Genomic DNA, 19381 nt, shown 5'->3' with positions numbered 1-19381 from the left:
TGCCTCTGCCTCCCAAGTGTTGGGATTAAAGGCGTGCGCCACCACTGCCCAGCTACAACACTTCCTTTTGAAACAAAGTATCTCACTATGTAGGTTGCTCTAGGACCCTATATGTAGACCAGGCTAGCCCAAAACTCAGAGATCCACCTATCTCTGCTCCCAGGTGCTAAGAATACAGGCATGTACTACCATGCCCAGCTATTATTGTTGTTGTTTTAGATATTGTTTCGGTAGGAACCCTAGAGTGGCTTCAAACTTAAGAACTTGCCTCCACCTGCTAAGTGCTGGGGTAATAGACTATGCCTGCACACCTCTTTGTGGTGTTTTGTTCTTGATATGTAGAATTGGGGTCTTACTGTGTTGCCCAAACTGGTATTCAGCTGTTGGGCTCAGGAGATCCTCTTACTTCAACTTCCTGGGTAACTGTAATTAGAAACAAGACCTGCTAAATGAACCTTATATGCCAAGTTGAATGTATTCACAAAATTCCCATTTTGTCTTTTGTAGATGGTGTTATCTGAGAAGGTTAGTCAGCTGATGGAATGGACCAATAAAAGACCTGTAATAAGAATGAATGGAGACAAGTTCCGTCGCCTTGTTAAAGCTCCACCAAGAAATTACTCAGTCATTGTCATGTTTACTGCTCTCCAACTTCATAGACAGTGTGTCGTTTGCAAGTATGAGCTTTCATCTCTACTTTGAAATGAAATAACTTAAATGGTTTTTAACTCTTTTTCTATCTCAGAAGAACCAAAACTGTGTAGCAGGTTTGTTAATAGTAAAGTATATACCTTACTCAGGAGGTATATAATAACAATACTACAGTTTCATAATCATTCTTGGTTGCACATATTGATAGAGAATGTATACAACATTGTAGCTTTCATGGATTATTTAAAAATCAACCACCATTTGAATTGGTAAGCAATTTATATAGCACTATCCTAGTTGCATTGAGCTCATTTTTTATCACTACATGTGTGTACAGGCACCCGTGAGTGGATGCGTGTGTGCTATTATGCACATGTGGAGGTCAGAGAACAACTCTCAGGAATCATTTCTGTCCTTCCACCATAGATTCCAAGGATAGAATACAGGTCAGCAAGCTTACACAAAGCAAGTAAGTTCACCCGCTCGCTGAGCCTCTCCAGCCCAATGTTAGGAGTACTTTCAGGCTGGCAATGTAGCTCAGGAATATCAGGGTAAAGCAATAGAAAAACTCCTGGGTTTAACCCCCAGTACTCCAAAAGAAAGGTTTTATAAGTGTTTTGCAGTTTCATACTTTTTTTCCTATGGTGATTTTTTTTTTTATATATTTTTGAAGCAGAGTTAAAGTTTGTTTTGTGTTCGTTATGCATGTGCGTGTGTGGCATGCACAGGAGTGTTTATAGAGGACAGGCAGCTGTGGAAGTTGGTTGGCTCCCTCCACTATATGGGTCCCAGGGATTGAACTCAGATCATGAGGCTTAGTGGCAAAATCCTTTACCTCCTGAACCTACTCAGCAGCCCTTGAAAGGGGATTTTTGTACTATTTCTGATTGTCCTGGAAGTTGATATGTAGGCCATGCTATCAACGAACTCACAGAGATCCACCTGCCTCTGCCTCCCAAGCAATAGGGTTAAAGCTGTGTGCCACCATGCTCAACTTCATTTTTATTGTTTAAACATTTTTTGATGATGTGTATCTGTGTGGAAGGATGTACACATGAATGCAGGCTCCCTCAGAGGCCAGAGCCATTTGATGCCCCTAGAGCTGGAGTTATAGGTGGTTGAGAGCTACCTGATGAGAAATGAACTTAGGTCCTCTGCAAGAGCAGTACATTCTCTTAATTGCTGAGCCATCTTTCCAGCCCCTTAGTTCCCATCTTAATTATGTATATGTGGAGAGGAGAAGAGACTTAAATGAAATAGTGTAAACATTTTTTCAAAGGCTAATGAGTTTGCTCAGAGGAGTTGGCATGTGAATATAGGTGCCGACAAAGGTCAGATGCATCCATTACAGGTGATTATGAGCTTGTGTGATGGGAGTGCTACAACCAAACTCAGATCTTCTGCCAGAGCAGTATATGCTCTTAAGAGCTGAGTCACCTCTCTAGCCCTTTACATGTAATTTTAAAAACACTGCATGCGTATGAGTGTTTTGCCTGTGTGTATGTCTGTGTACCACTTGAATGAAGGGCCCACAAAGAGGGTATCAGGTCTCCTGGAACTGGAGTTACAGGCAGATGTGAACCTCCATGTGAATGCTAGGAATTGAACCCAGATCCTCTAGAACAGCAAACAGTACCCTTAATCACTGAGCATCTCTCCAACATCAGCCCTTATGAAATGTTTAGAAGAGGAGGTATAAAGGGAAGTAAGAGAGAAGACATAGCGGATTCTTTTAACTATGTGTGTCCGCTAAAAAAAATATTTGCTGAAGTGTTAGAGTGCCATTGGACTGCAGACTATTTGGCTGCATGCCACCATCATGTCGTGGCACAACCACACCCTTCTCTCCAAATAGTTTTTCATCAGGACTGTGGTAGACAATGCCAGGTGTGAATATTTATGCTGGAAATTTTTTCATTGTGGCCCTTTAGTTGATGTGTATACCACTCAGTTCTTCCTTAGACGCTCAAAAATATTTTTGAAGAATGGGATACTGAACAAAATTTATAAAATATGGATAGGGAATAGATTAGTGAATGACAAATTGAAATAGGCTCTAGGATGCCAGGCAGTGGTGGCACACACCTTTAATTCCAACACTTGGGAGGCAGAGGCAGGTGGATTTCTGAGTTAGAAGCCAGCCTATTCTACAGAGTGAGTTCCAGGACAGCCAGGGCTACACAGAGAAACCCTGTCTTGAAAAAAACAAACAAAAACAGAGAAATAAGCTCAAGATTTAATCACCAGCACTAAAATACACACATAAACAGAAGAGGATAATACATATTTCATGAATAAAGAAAAGGTTTTCTAGCGGAATAATGATTAAAAAATAAAACAACAACACTAGAACCCCAAAACCTCCTTTGTTAAATTGGTATAAGTTAATGGTTTATGTTACTTTTAAAGGATTAAAAAATATGATAAAGACATATACATAAGGAAATGTATAAATTAGCCAGTCTTCAAAATGAAAGCATATAGTAAAAATCAAAAACTAAAGGATAGCTCAAGGTTTAACTCAAGTCTCTAGAGTTTTCTTATCTTTCATTCTAATGATTCATCTGATTGTATTTTTACTTACCAACTATCATCTGTGCTTCTCTCTCTCTCTCTCTCTCTCTCTCTCTCTCTCTCTCTCTCTCTCTCTTTCTCTCTCTCTCTCTCTCTCTGGGGGCGGTGCTCATAAATCTGCAGGTACATGTGTGTGCCTCAGTGTAGAGGCCATAAGACAGTCTTTGGTATCATCTTCAGAAATGCTGTCTACCTCCTTTGAGACACTGGAGCACACTGATTAGGCTAGGGTAGCTATCCACCCAGCCCAGGGGATCCTCGTCTCTGCCTCCCAAGTGCTGCGATTCCAAGTGTACACCACCACCCTTGCCTTCTTTTAATATGGCATCTGGAAAGTAAGCTCATGTTCTTCATGCTTTCGGGGCAAGCATTTTACTGACCTGACTGAGTCGGCGCTCCAGCCTCCTGAGTTTATTTAATTTTTAAGATTTTTGAGACAGAGTCTCACTCTATAGCCCTTGGCTGTTCTGAGTCTTGCTATATAACAGCAGACAGGATTTTTCCTTTGGCAGTCCTCCCATCTTTGCCTTCTGAGTTCTGGTCTTAAGGCCTGCGCCAGTATCTCTCTCTCTCTGGCTACATTAGATTTTTAAGGTAGGCTGTTAGATCTTCTTTGTCTGATAATTTAGGGCCCCAAAAGTATTAAGAGTGGGGGGTATAGATTAGTGTTAGAGTCCTTGCCTTTACTGTGTGGGACTCCATTCAATCCCCAGGACCAAAACCAAACAATGTGTAGACCCTGGGTATAGTCATGTATGCTCACAATCCTTCCTGCCGAGTACTCACAGGCCGAAGAAGTATTTGAGACCAGTACTTTGAGTCCAGGCTGAGCACCATAGCCAGATTCTGTTTTAAAAACATAGGCTAGAGAAATTTAAGAGCCCATTACTGCTCTTGCTGAGTTCACTTCCAAGAATCCATGTTGGACAGTTCATAACCTATCTGTAACGAGCTCCAGGTAGATCTGATGCCGCTGGCCTCAATGGTCATTGGTACTCACATGCATATACCCACACAGAGACACACGTATATAAATAAATAAAAACCACTAAAGATAGGAAAGTCCCCACAACTTATTAGCTGGATTTTCTTCAGTGACCACCAAAAATGTCTTGGAGCCAGGCACTCAGGAGGCAGAGGCCAGCCTGGTCTACAGAGGTTGTGCCAGGACAGCCAGGGCTGCGAAGAGAAGCCCTGTCTTGGGGGAAAAAAAGTTTTTAAAGAGGTTTTGGGATTACAAAATCAAGTGTAAAGTCTGAAACAGAATCATGCAATTACCAATTCCTGGTGAGATATCCAACACTTAGATATAGGGGGGGGCTTCTCTTAAAGTCTATTCTAAACTTATCAGCTATACTTGATTTATTTGCCAATCATTTTTAATATTTCTTTCATTAAAATTTGCTGTTACTTAATTAGGTTTTATTTGCCAGGCAGTAGTGGCATACCCCTTTAATCCTAGCACTTGGGAGGCAGAGGCAGGTGGATTTCTGAGTTTGAGGCCAGCCTGTTCTACAGAGTGAGTTCCAGGACAGCCAGGGCTATACAGAGAAACCCTGTCTCAAAAAACAAAAACAAAATTAGGCTTTGTTTTACTGCTGATAAGCTGGGTTGGTTTTTAAAATTGTTTCATATGTTTCCCCCCACCAATCTGATTGACTTCAGGCAAGCTGATGAAGAATTCCAGATTCTGGCAAATTCTTGGCGATACTCCAGTGCATTTACCAACAGAATATTTTTTGCCATGGTGGATTTTGATGAAGGCTCTGATGTCTTTCAAATGGTAAGGTGTTTGGTTTCTTCTTTTATGCAGGAATAAAGTACAGATAAAGCAAAATATATTTTTAATGATTCCAAAAAATTAACTAGTAGGGCTAGAGAGATGGCTACTTGGTTAAGAGCTCTTGTTCCTCTAGCAGAGGACTCAAGTTTAGTTCCCAGCACTGACTCTAACCATCCATAACTCCAGTTCCAGGGGGTTAGATTCCTTTTTCTAGCTTCCAGGGGCACTAGGCATACATATAGTGCAGAAACATGCATGCAGACAAAATACTCATACATATAAAATAAGTCTAAAAATATTTTTTAAGAAGTAAAATAGGATCTGGGCGGTGGTGGTGCACGCCTTTAATCCCAGCACTTGGGAGGCAGAGGTAGGTGGATTTCTGAGTTCGAGGCCAGCCTGGTCTACAGAGTGAGTTCCAGGATAGCCAGAGCTACACAGAGAAATCCTGTCTCGAAAAATAAAACAAACAAAACAAAACAAAACAAAAAAAGAAGTAAAATAGGAATATGTTAATGTAAGAGCTAAATAATGAACTAAAAGCAAAATATGCCTAATTTTTTTAAAGATTTATCTTATTTATATAAACACACTGTCACTGTCTTCAGACACACCAGAAGAGGGTATTGGATCCCATTACAGATGGTTGTGAGCCACCATGTAGTTGCTGGGAATTGAGCTTAGGACCTCTGTAAGAGCAGTCAGTGCTCTTAACTGCTAAGCCATCTCTCCAGCCCTAAAATATGCCTAAGTTAAAACAGTAATAACCCATGCGAGCCTAACTAGAGTACAGAAATTGGGCAGTAAACAAGTAATATTCACACAGTTTTAAGTTTGTTGTGTGTGACATAGTCTATAGTGTAGCATAGACTGCTTACAAACTTCCTTTTTTTTGTTGTTTTTTTGAGACAGAGTTTCTCTTTATAGCCCTGGCTGTCCTGTAACTGACTTTGTAGACCAGGCTGGCCTCGAACTCAGAAATCCACCTGCCTCTGCCTCCCAAGTGCTGGGATTAAAGGCATGTGCCACTACCGATCTTCTTACAAACTTCTAATCCTCCATCTCCTAAGTGTTGAGATTATAGGTGTTCATCACCCTACCTAATAATTTATACATATATACATACGTACATACATATATACATACACACATTCATGTGTGTGTGTGTGCATGCACGCGTGTGTATGTGTGTGAAACAGAGGAATTTGTTCACATATTTGTGGGGAAATATGTGATCAGTGACACCCTTTACATGGTAGTAGTTTAACCAGAAGAAGTGGGGCAGGAGAAGGAAGTATGTATAATTAAACAGCCAAGCTAAGGCTATTTGTCTAATCATTGTCTCAGTTCTGGTTCATCAAGATGGTCAATCCAAAGTCAACATAGCTTAATAAGGTTAATCTGGTTCCCCGAGATCACTTGTGCTCCAAAATGTAGCCTTATCTTCCGTATAATTATCTTATTTAGGGGAGGGAGTGTTGTTGTCCTTCAGGAATTCCCAGTTATACATACTGTAAATATATAAAGAACAGGCCAGTCACAGGAATTTGTGTGTAAACTCCCAGCATTTGGGAGGTGGCTGTGCTGGAACTCACTCTGTAGACCAGGATGACTTCCAACTCACAAAGATCTGCCTGCCTCTGCTTCCCCAGTGCTGGGATTAAAGGTGTATGACCCCATGCCTGTTTTTTCTTTGTTTTAAGACGGGGTCTCTCTAAGTTCTCTAAGCTTGTGTGAACTCAGTGTATTGCTCAAATAGTCCTTTAACCTGGACTCTTCCCATGTTAGTATCATGAGCTTGTTATAGCTATATAAGATACTTTTAGGTGTCATGAATGTATGCTTATATTTTTATAGAGTATATAAACAATCTAAAATAACTGGTATGGAAAAGGTGTGATTATTGCAGGTAGCCTCGTGTTTGAAAGCATGCTTCATAACTCTCCTTAGACAAATCATTTCAGCTGTATAATTATGATCTTCCTGTCTGTGAAAGCCTAAATTTCTATCAGGCATGGTGGTACATGCTTTTAATCCTAGCATTTAGGAAGCACACACAGGAGGATTATTGCAAGTTCAAGGCTATCCTGGATGGCTCAGCAAAAGCCTGTCTCAAAAAAGGCCTAAATTTTAAAATTATTTTTTGCCACTAAGATTATTTTCTTGGAGACAGGCCGGGCACAGACATGCCGGGCATGCGGTACAGAATGAAAGCAGGCTCAGCAGAATAGAGGAGGATGTGGGTCATCGGGAGAGTTTCAAGAAAGGAGGGCAGTAGGAAGGGAGTGTCTTTAGAGTTTCTAGGACGTCTGGAGTACATGCTCCAGGTGGTCACTAGTGCTTGCTTGTGTAGCCTGCCCTGGCTTTGGGGTTGATTGCTGTGGCACAGAACCTCATCTTCAGATATTTGCAAAATAGATCACAAATTCAAGTGTGCCTGTATGAGCAAGTGAATGTGCGGATAGAAGGTTGTATCATTGGCTTTTCTGAGTATGTGAATCTTGGATGAGATGATGCAGAAGAGGTTCATTCTAAAACAAAGTCAAGAAAACAACTGGGTCAGATCATGCTAAAAGGAGATAATACTACTTTGCTCTAAAGTGTTTCCACCTAGCAATGGTCCAGCATGGGAGAAGTTGAGAAGGCAGTTCAGGGTTTTTAAAGATGTCTTCTGCTGGGAGCTACATTTATGCATCTTATTCTTGTGGCACATTATCATTAGGTAACAGTAAATGCTGTGAGATTGTTTTTGATACAAAAAAAAAGATTATTTTCTTGGTAACTTATGTTTCCATGGACTACTCTTTATTCAGCTAAACATGAATTCAGCTCCAACTTTCATCAACTTTCCTCCGAAAGGAAAACCCAAAAGGGCTGATACATACGAGTTGCAGGTGCGAGGGTTTTCAGCTGAACAGATTGCTCGGTGGATTGCAGACAGAACTGATGTCAACGTAAGTCTCCCTGCTTTACAGAATGTGATTTTTTTCATTGTCTTTGAATCTTACCTGGGGATCATAGCTAGTCTTGTCTTCATATCATTGAGATAGAATAATTTGGCAATTCTTAGATGTTATTTCTAGGATATACTTCAGACTGTTTGATTGGAGTAAAATAGAGAAAAGAGGTATTTTTCCCTGAAATTACATTTTGTCTACTTTCATTTCACTATTATTAATTACAAAATAAATACATTTTATACTTTAACATGTTTTTCTATATCCTCCCCATTAGATTAGAGTAATTAGACCTCCAAGTTATGCTGGACCCCTAATGTTGGGAATGCTTCTGGCTGTTATTGCTGGACTTGTGTATCTGCGAAGAAGCAATATGGAATTCATCTTTAATAAAACTGGATGGGCTTTTGCAGCCTTGGTAAGTAAATTGAAGAAGAAAAATTGATCAAAAAAGAAACTAATAAGTTTTCTTTTTGGGGTTTTTTTTTTTGGATTTTTTTTATTTACATTTCAAATGTTATCTCCTTTCCTGGTTAACCCCCTCCCAGAAACCCCCATCCCATCCTCTCCTCTCCCCCCACCCCGCTTCTATCAGGGTGTTCCTCCACCCACCCACCCACTTATACCTCCCTGGCCTCGATTCCCCTACACTGGGGCATCTATTGAGTCTTCATAGGACCAAGAACCTCTCCTTCCATTGGTGCATGACAAGGCCATCCTCTGCTACATATGCCTCTGGAGCCATGTGTACTCCTTTGTTGATAGCTTAGTTCCTGGGAGCTCTGAGGGGTCTGGTTGGTTGATATTGTTGTTCTTCCTATGGGGTTACAAACTGCTTCAACTCCTTCTGTCCTTTCTCTAACTCCTCTATTAGAGACATCCCACTCAGTCCAATGGTTGGCTGGGAGCATCCACCTCTGTATTTGTCAGGCTCTGTCAGAGCCTCTCAGGAGACAGCTATATCAGCCTCCCATCAGCATGCACTTAGTGGCATCCACAATAGTGTCTGGGTTTGGTGACTGTATATGGGATGAATCCCCAGGTGGGACACTCTCTGGGTGGCCTTTCCTTCAGCCTCTGTTCTACACTTTGTCTCTATATTTCCTCCTGTGAGTATTTTGTTCCCCCTTCTAAGTAGGGCTGAAGTATCCACACTTTGGTCTTCCTTCTTCTTGAGTTTCTTATGGTTTGTGGTTTGTACTTTGTGTATTACGATCTTCTGGGCTAATATCCACTTATCAGAGAGTGCATACCATGTAAGTTCTTTTGTGATTGGGTTACCTCACTCAGGATGATATTCTCCAGATCCATTCATTTCCCTAAGAATTTCATGAAGTCATTTTTTTAATAGCTGAGTAGTACTCCATTGTGTAAATGTACCACAATTTCTGTATCCATTCTTCTGTTGAGGGACATCTGGGTTGTTTCCAGTTTCTGGCTATTATAAATAAGGCTGCTGTGAACATAGTGGAGCATGTGTCCTTATTACATGTTGGAGCATCTTCTGGGTATATGCTCAGGAGTGGTATAGCTGGGTTTTGAGGTAGATTGAGACCCAGCTTTCTAGGGAACCACTGTATTGATTTCCAAAGTGGTTGTAGAAGCTTGCACTCCCACCAGCAATGGAAGTGTGTTTTCTGTGTTCCCTGTGCTCCCCATCGTCTCCAGCATGAGTTTTGTCTCTTTTGTCTTTGTTCTTGGCCATTATGACAGGTATAATAAGGTGGGGTCTCAGTGTTGTTTTGATTTGTACTTTCCTGAAATCTATTTTCTTTTCCCTCCCTCCCTGCCTCACTCTTTTCTCTCTCTCTCCCTCTCTCCCTCTCCCTCCCTCTTTCTCCCCCCCCTCTCTCTGTTTGTTTGTTTATTTATTTATTTCATGTGTGAGGCCACAAGTTGACATTGGGAATCTTCCTCAGGGTCTCCCTCTGAACGGGGAATTAACTAATTTGGGTTGACTGTTACACAGTGATCCCCAGACAGCCTCCTGTCTCTACCTCCTTACTTCTGAGATTATAAGCACATACTAGTCATACTAGTGCACCCAGAATATTCTCTTAGCTTCTGTAAGCTTTCATCTATGTGAAAAGTAGCCTTAGCTTTTTTGCTGTGGGGTGTGTGTGTTTGTGTGTGGGTGTGAACGAGAGAGTATATGCTTATAACTGCACATGCATAGACCAGAGGAGAATATTTAGAGTCATTCTTTTTTGCTCTCTACCTTTTTCCCCCAGAGACAGGGTTTCTCTGTGCAGCGGTCCTGGCTATCCTGGAACTCACTTTGTAGACAATGCTGGCCTCAAATTCAGTCTTTTACTCTTAACTGTTGAGCCTTCTCTCCGGCCACATGCCCTTAGCTTTTTTATATGGATTCTGGGAACTGAACTTAGGTCATTGTCTCTATTGCTTTTCTATTGCTGTGGTAATACACTCTGACCAAGGCAACTTTATAAACGAAAGCATTTAATTTGGCTTAGCTTCAGAGAGTAAGTGTTCACAGTGGTGGAGTGAAGAAATAGCTGAGAGCATACGTCTCAATCCAGTCAGGAGGCAGTAAGAACACTGGGAATGGCACAAATCTTTTGAGACCTCAAAGCACTTCCTTCCAAAAGGCCACACCTCAAAATCTGACCCAAACAGTTCTACTAATTGTGTACCAACCATTCAAACGTGAGAGCTTATGGAGTCTGTTCTAGTGTTTTATTGCTGTGAAGAGACATCATGACCATGGCAACTCTTATAAAGGAAAGCATTTAACTATGTATTTTGTATATTTTTATTTTCTGTCTTAAAATGGGTTTATCTTGCCAGGCGGTGGTGGTACACACCTTTAATCCTAGCACTTGGGAGGCAGAGGCAGGCGGATTTCTGAGTTGAAGGCCAGCATGTTCTACAGATTGAGGTCCAGAAGAGCCAGGGCTACACAGAGAAACTCTGCCTTGAAAAAAAATGGGTTTATCTCCCTCCTATTATTAGCATTTCCAAAGTTTCAAGCAACTGATTCTGTGTAGAGGGGTTTTTCATATTTTATTTTATTTTTAGTCTATGTGTGGGGGGGTTATGTATATGGGTGCAGGTATGTGTAGAGGCCAGACAGGCATTTGATTCCCTACAAGCTGGAGTTACAGACAATTCTAAGGCACCCATTATGGATCCTGGGAACCAAACTCAGGTCCCCTGGAAGAGTAGCATGTGTTCTTAAGCACTGAGCTGTCACTCAAGGTCCGAGTTACAGTTATTTTGAAAATATTTTTCAGATATATTTCCAGTACTCAATTTTGGAACTATTATTTTTTTTGTTTGTTTGTTTGTTTTTTGTTTTTCGAGACAGGGTTTCTCTGTGTAGCCCTGGCTGTCCTGGAACTCACTCTGTAGACCAGACTGGCCTTGAACTGAAAAGTCCAACTGCCTCTGCCTCCCAAATGCTGAGATTAAAGGCGTGTGCCACCACTGCCCCGCTGAAATTTCTTTAGAAATGATGTTGAAGTGTGATCCTTATGGTAAAATACAAATTTTAATAAAGAAATTATTTATTTGAAAAACTGTCATGTGCTTTCTGAATGGATAAGTGTTTTCATGTACCTACTAACCTAACCAGTATGAGCTAGCTAAACCATGAGTATCCCATTATTTTTGTTTTCTAGTGCTTTGTACTTGCTATGACATCTGGCCAGATGTGGAACCATATAAGAGGACCACCATATGCTCATAAGAATCCCCATACAGGACACGTGGTAAGGAAAGTTTGGAATTTCTTTGCATTGGATACTAAAGTTAACGGAATGACAATATCCATGTGAGGCCAGTGCTGGCATATACAGCAACTCGATAGAGTTTTGGCTCTTTAATATTTGTTAATGAGCTTACAGTTACAATTAAAGCATACAGTGTTCCAAAGTGGAACATTCTTTATTCCATTTATTGAGTTCTTTTGACTAGGATGGCTGTCACAAACTAAATATGCGAATTAGCCACGTATCTAATTATCTGTTGTTTCTAGCCACTGTGCTAGGTACTATCAGACATGGTGATTGGAAAAATATGCTCCCTACTGTCATGTCTGCATTGTTTTACCTTGTAGTTTTATACACTTAAATGTTGTTTGTCTCGGGGCTGGAGAGATGGCTCAGCAGTTAAGAGCAATGAGTGCTCTTCCAGAGGTCCTGAGTTCAAATCCCAGCAACCACATGGTGGTTCACAACCATCTAGCGTGAGATCTGATGCCCTCTTCTGGTGTGTCTGAAGACAGCTACACTGTACTCACATACATAAAATAAATTAATCTTAAGCCTTCCGACTGAGAAGGAGCGGAAGGAAAAAATATATCGTTTTTCTCATACATTTTTTGTGAAGTATATAGTACAAATGCAAAGAAAGAATAAGTGAATAAATACAGAAGTAGCTTTTAATAACCTCACAAAGTATAGCTACATGCTTACATAGAGAAAGTGAATTGATAATGTCCTAAGGTTTAACATCTCATATTTTAGGGTTACAACACTACAATTCAGTGTATAATATAAAGATTGCATTTGTCTTCTCCTCACAGAATTACATCCATGGTAGCAGCCAGGCCCAGTTTGTAGCTGAAACCCACATCGTTCTTCTCTTCAGTATCCTTTCACAAAAAGTCTTATGGTTGCGTTTTAATTTGCCCATTTTCTTACAATCTTATGTTCTCTGTACAACATATGGTTGGAGCTGCTATCCTAATTCTATCCTAATGCAGGTATAATATCCTTTGGAAATTCTGTTGATGTCTTCTGTATACCTTAAGTCTGACTAAGCCAGGTTGATGAGCTCACTGATGTATGGAAGTCTACACATAATAGAAGCATAGCATTTCTTTTTAGTAAAGTTAAAATAGAACTAAGGGGCTGGGTAGTGGTGGCGCACACCTTTAATCCCAGCGCTTGGGAGCTGAGGCAGTTGGATTTCTGAGTTCAAGGCCAGCCTGGTCTACAGAGTGAGTTCCAGGACAGCCAGGGCTACACAGAGAAACCCTGTCTCAAAAAACAAAAAGAAAAAAAGAAAGAAAGAAAGAAGCATTAATTTAATAGGCTAAAAGAGAAGTTTGGGCTGAGATATATCTCAGTAGTATAGCATTGGCCTAGCTAGCATGCACAAGACCCCAAGGTCAATTCCTGGCACTCTTCAGAAAAAAACCTACATATAAAGTACTGCAGGAAGAAAAAGAGAAACTGCTGGGGAGGAAAAAAGCAGTGGGCTGGAGAGTACGTGCCTGCCTGCCACCTTGACAACTTGAGCTAGATCTCCAAGACTGACACAGTGGACAAAAGAACTAATTCTGCAACTTGTTTTCTGATCTCTACACATCTATAACACAAGTGCAAGCAGGTGTACCTATGTTACACACACACACGTAAACACTAAGTTAAATTAATTACAAGCTAACAAGTTAAATTAATTACAAACATGGGACATGGGCAGTCATTCTTAAGGCTGTTGAAGAGAGAATACAAGATGGTAATAAAGAGGTGAACATAGTCATCAGAATACCTATTTCTCTCGTACCACTTACTTATACTAATAGGCAGTAGCTTACAATGTGCATCATGTACATAATTAACTCGGAATGCTTGACCATTACTAGTATTCCCAAAGTACAGGTGATGATCTCTTTTCTGCTTGAACAAACTTTTTTCTTTAAATATTGATACTGCTTATTATTCAGCCATGTGATGTGCTTCTTTGCTGTAGTGTTTCCATTTTGATTTATGTAGCTGCTGTTATCAAAATGAATGAGTATAACGTTATTCCACATGGAGAAATTTTCCTTTTTCATTAGAATATGACAAAATTGGATAGCTGAGTAATAATTTCTGCTCGAAAGTTTAATTGTTGAATGTCTGAGATTATTTTCCATGTAAAAGTGAGTTGCTATTGTCCTTGTTTGTTTGTTTGTTTTTGTTTTGTTTTTTTGTTTGTTTGTTTTTTGTTTGTTTGTTTGTTTTTGTTTTTGTTTGTTTGTTTTTGTTTTTTGAGACAGGGTTTCTCTGTATAGCCCTGGCTGTCCTGGAACTCACTCTGTAGACCAGGCTGGCCTCGAACTCAGAAATCTGCCTGCCTCTGCCTCCCAAGTTCTGGGCTTAAATGAGTGCATCACCACCGCCTGGCTGCTATTGTCTTAAATGGTGCAAATTTCGAGAATGTCCTTTTCAGGGGCGTTGGTGATAACTACTTAGTATTTTTTTTTTTTTTAGTGTATATGGAGTTAGAAAATTGTTGTGTTCAAGATGTGATGTCCAAAAAGCTCATTTTATATATAGGTGGGATTTCTTAGAAGTATATTTTACTAGCCGGACAGTGGTGGCGCATGCCTTTTATATATATAGTGTATATGGAGCTAGAAAATTGCTGTGTTCAAGATGTGATGTCCAAAAAGCTCATTTTATATATAGGTGGGATTTCTTAGAAGTATATTTTACTGAGGTGATGGAGCATGCCTTTAATCCCAGCACTTGGGAGGCAGAGGCAGGCAGATTTCTGAGTTCGAGGCCAGCCTGATCTACAAAGTAAGTTCCAGGACAGCCAGGGCTATACAGAGAAACCCTGTCTCGAATAAAAAAAAAAAGGAAGTATATTTTACTTTACAAAGCTGAAGTATTTTCACCCTTTATTCTTTTGAGGGGATTAATATGGGGTTTGGGTGTTGGTTTATTTTGTTTCTTTGAAACAGGGTCTTAGTATGTATAAACTAAGGTGTCTTTGAGTTCTCAGAGATCTGCCTGCCTCTGCCTCCCAAGTGCTTACATTAAGGATACATACCACCATACCAAGTACGTGGGACAAGTTTCTTTTTTTGTTTTTTGTTTTAAAGACAAGATCTTAAGTACCCTTGGCTGGCCTGGCTACGAAGCCTAGCTCAACTTTACTTTTTAATTAAATCTTTACAGTTAATAATATTGTAAGCACATAAGAGTATTTGTTTGTGCTACTACTTGAAGGTTTATAAGTTGATCTTAATTTTCTTCATGAGAAACTGGGAATAGGAAACTGGTCTGTCTTCTGTGGCTACATGAGTTTCTCCTTAAACAGTCTTTCTAAGATGGTGGGGTTACCTTAGGTGTGGTGCTTTTATGCGAAGCTGCTACCTCTGACATGGATATTGGGAAGCGAAGGAGTAAGTCACATGCCACAATGTTTCAATTCTGCCTTTACTACAGAAAAACAGAATCTTAACTAATCACTTTCCCTTTATAGAAAATAGAAAAAAGAAACCAAAACTTTTAGGAAAAGTTTTCTATGTTTTCCACCAACAACAACTAATGATTTTAATATAATCTATTTCTTCCCAATTTTTTGTTCTGTTGATCTTTTTTTGTTTTGAGATAAGCTCTGTTATGTGGCCAAGCTGAGGTGAAACTTACAAGCCTCCGTGCTCACCATCTCTTCCCACTCATAAGAACATCTTGGGGGTTTTTTGAGGCAAGGTCTATATAGCTTAGATCAGCTTCAAACTGGCTATGTACCTAGGCTGACCTTGAATTTATGATCCTTCTGTCTCCACCTTCAAGTACTAAGATTATAGATAGTGCCATTATATTTGCCTGTCTGCTTTGCTGGATACTGAACCCAAGGATTGTTCGTGATAGACAAGTATTTTACCCACTGAGCCACTTCTCCAGCCCCATCTGTAAACACATTTTAAAAATGTAGGTGGATGTAGGCGGGCAGTGGTGGCACATGCCTTTAATCCCAGCTCTTGGGAGGCAGAGGCAGGTGGATTTCTGAGTTCGAGGCCAGCCTGGTCTGTAGAGTGAGTTCCAGGACAGCCAGGGCTACACAGAGAGACCCTGTCTCAAAAAACCGAAAGAAAAAAAAACTGAATGTGTGAGAGACAGACTTGATAGCATTAACTCATAATTCCATACATTCAAGCAGGGTAAGGTAGGAGGATCACAAATTTAAGGCCTAATTGGTCTATAAAATGAGATGGAAGCCAGCCAGACTACACCTTAGTTAAGACTGTCTGGAAAAAAAAAAGTAAAAAAAGGACTGAACATTTAACTATGTGGTAGAGTGCTTGCCTAACATGTTCTAGAGTCTAGATTTGATCACCAATATCCCAAAAGGAAACAAAAAACAAATTGTGAGCAGGCCTGGGAATATAGCTCTATTGTCGATTGCTTGTCATAAATGGGCACACACCAACAGTACAAAAGTGTGTGTGTGTGTGTGTGTGTGTGTGTGTGTGTGTGTGTGTGTGTGTGTGTTTTAAAGTGAATCACTTTAAAAACTAAACACAGAGATAAATAAGGAGTGATGGCAAACACCTTTAGTCCCAGCACTTGCGTGGCAGAGGCCAGCCTGGTCTACAGAGTGAGTTCCAGGACAGCCAGGGCTACACAGAGAAACCTTGTTTCAAAAAACCACAACAAAAATACTTGGTAGGCAGAAGTAATAGTGATAGAAGTTTATGTGTAGAAATTGTTGTAAATTCAAGCTATCCCATATAAAAGACAATCCAGGCATTTTATTTCCAAGCTGGAAGCCTAGGTTAGGCAGCTTTTGAAGCTAGTCTAACCCACACCCCAGCCATATATCCCTTGTTCCTTGCTGTTTCTCCTGTGCTCATGGTCCATCTCCTCTCTCTGGCAACCTTCTTCTCCCTGGGTATCCTTTCTTCTCTCCCTGGGACTCCCAGCCAGGTAACTGAAAACACATCTACCTCTATAAACTACCCAATCACAGACTTCAGCCTTTTATTAACTAACCTGGGGAGCAAGGTTCCATAGCTTCCATCACTTGGTGTATGTGAGGGTCTCCTCAGGGGCAACCAGATCTTGGGGACCAGTATTTAGAATTTGAATACATAGCAGCCTCAGACCAACCCCCTATATTTGAGGCCATATTGGTAAACATAGCAAGTTCTATGCAAGACAAGGCTGTAAGAGACCCTACCTTGAAACAAAACAAATAAAAAACAGGTGCACTGTGGCAGTACACAGCTATAATTCCAAAACTTGGGAAGTAGAGAGTAAGAGAATTACAAGGTCTTGGATCCCTGGGAGCATGTACTTTTTACACTTTAGAGTATGCACGTATTGTTGGGTGTGGTGGTATAGTCTGTAATCCCTGCACTCCAGAGGCTGAGACAATATTGTCACCAATTGAGACCCTGCCCTGTGCTGTGTACTAAAAACCCTGTCTCAAAAGCCAGAGAAGCTGTGCAAAGTGCCACACTTGGAATTGAAGTACTTGGCCAATAGAAGCAGAAGGATTAAGGAGTTCAAGGCCATCCTTTGCCTCATAGGGAGTTTGAAGCCACCTCAGGCTACATGAGAGACTTTGTCTCAAGGAAACAAATACACATTTTTATTGTTTCAAAAAGATGCCTACAGTATAACTTGTTAGCACAATTTCTAGGATTTTGTTAAAATGTGAAGTTATTCATACCTAATATTTATTTTCCATTAAAAGATGAATATACTGGACTTCTGATTTGACAGATAATTTTAAAGTATTTTTATTATTTTATGTGTATGTATGTACGTACATACGTATTATGTGTCTTAGGGTTTCATTGCTGTGAAAAGACACCTTGACTGAGGCAACTCTTATAAAGACAACATTTACTTGGGGCTCATGTAGTTTCATAGACTCAGTCTATTATCATCATGGCAGGAAGCATGATAGCATACAGACATGGTACTGGAGAAGCAGAGAGTTCTACATCTTGATCCATAGGCAGCAAAAAGGGACTGATTCTGCAGGCAGCCAGGAGGATGCTCTAATTCCACACTGGATGGAGCTTGAGCATTAAAAGATCTCAAAGCCTACTCACAGTGACACACCTATTCCAACACCTCCTAATACTGCCACTTCCCGTGGGCCAAGCATTCAAACACATGAGTCTATGGGTAACAAACCTATTGAAACCACCACCACAGTATGTATGTATGTATGTATGTATGTATGTATGTATGTATGTATGTATGTATGTGAATACCACAGCATGCATGTTGAGGTCTCTCTCCTACTATGTAGGTCCTGGGGATTAAACTCAGTCAGGCTTAGCAGCAAGCACTTTTTCTTACTGAACCACCTTGCTGGCCCAATCGTGATTTATTTAGATTGCCCATTTCAGTATTCTTCATTTGGAAAATGCCATCTAAATACAATCTGGTATGAATTTAAGTGGTAAAACACTGTAGCAGCCAGGCGGTGGTGGGAGGCAGAGGCAGGCAGATTTCTGAGTTCGAGGCCAGCCTGGTCTACAGAGTGAGTTCCAGGACAGCCAGGGCTATACAGAGAAATGCTGTGTTAAGGTCGGGGGAGATGAGGTAGGAGCGACTCTCTATGATGTGCCTTACTTTCTTCCAGGCCACCTCTCTTCCTCCTAACCTTTGTTTTCAGAATCTATATTAACAAGATAAACCTCTTCCCCCAAGTAGGGATTAAATCTGTTGGAAAGCTGATTCTTAGTATGTTTTCCTCTTTTGTAGTCTTCAGCCTACACTGTGCAGGTGGTTTGTCGGGGGGTGACCTAATGATTTTTTTTCTCCTCACAGTGATGTGTATTGCTGGGATTGGACTTGTTGTGTTATTCTTCAGTTGGATGCTCTCTATCTTTCGATCAAAATACCATGGCTATCCATACAGGTATATTCTTATTTTACCTATACTTACAATAATTAGAGTTAGTATTGTTTTATAATAGTTTATTGCTTACCTTTTTATGCCTTCATTTTGAAAAGTCTCCTGGTTTCCACTTGTTTTCCTGTTTTGTTTTGGTTTTGCAACAGGATCTCATCTACCCCAGACTAGGCTTGAACTCCTGATCCTTCTGTCTCTATCACCTGCATTCTGGGCTTACAGGCATACCCTATCATACTGTGTTGTGGACATCATTGTACTTGAGTGTACATTTTCTATGTTGGCATTTTGAGATAGGCTCTCACTATGTAGCTCTCACTGGCTTGGAACTCATTATGTAGCCCAGACTTCCTTAAACTTGGCAGCAGTGCTTCTGCATCCCAAGTGCTGGAACTAAGGGCATGTACCTCTCCTGCCTGTCTTGTGTGTTCTCTCTCCCTCTTCCCCTCTCATTTGAGATAATGTCTCACTATATAGATGAGGCTGAATTCCATCTCACAGAGATCTGCCTGCCTCCGCCTCCCAAGTGCTGGTATTAATGATGTGCACCACCACAGCTATCTGGTAATTTCTTTTATGGAATTGCTAGGCGTTTTCTTGGAGGGGGGTTGTTCTGTTTGTTTTGTTTTTCAAGACATTGTTTCTCTGTGTAGCTCTGGCTGTCCTAGAACTTGCTTTATAGACCAAGTTGACCTTGAGTCACAGAGATTTGCCTGCCTCTGCTGCTATAAAAGACATTGCACCACCACCTAGCTGTTGTTTGTGGTTTTTATTAAAATACTCTTTTTGTATTCATGTG

At 40.6% G+C, this 19381-nt stretch overlaps 1 protein-coding gene across 1 annotated transcript in view; it reads left to right on the top strand.

Annotated features, from left to right (window-relative positions):
• Magt1 (magnesium transporter 1) overlaps positions 1-19381 on the top strand; it is a 40442-nt gene that overhangs the window by 16332 nt on the left and 4729 nt on the right. The window contains exons 2-9 of the mRNA XM_031366424.1: positions 508-677; positions 4891-5008; positions 7822-7962; positions 8243-8383; positions 11607-11696; positions 12512-12575; positions 15032-15106; positions 18498-18588. Of these exons, the coding sequence (XP_031222284.1) occupies positions 508-677; positions 4891-5008; positions 7822-7962; positions 8243-8383; positions 11607-11696; positions 12512-12575; positions 15032-15106; positions 18498-18588 (890 nt within the window). The remainder of the gene's footprint in view (positions 1-507; positions 678-4890; positions 5009-7821; positions 7963-8242; positions 8384-11606; positions 11697-12511; positions 12576-15031; positions 15107-18497; positions 18589-19381) is intronic.

The sequence above is a fragment of the Mastomys coucha genome, chromosome X (assembly GCF_008632895.1).
Source record: "Mastomys coucha isolate ucsf_1 chromosome X, UCSF_Mcou_1, whole genome shotgun sequence".
Taxonomy (NCBI): Eukaryota; Metazoa; Chordata; class Mammalia; order Rodentia; family Muridae; genus Mastomys; species Mastomys coucha.
The sequence above is the reverse complement of the archived record's forward strand: the minus strand, read 5'-3'. Positions and strand labels throughout refer to the sequence as shown.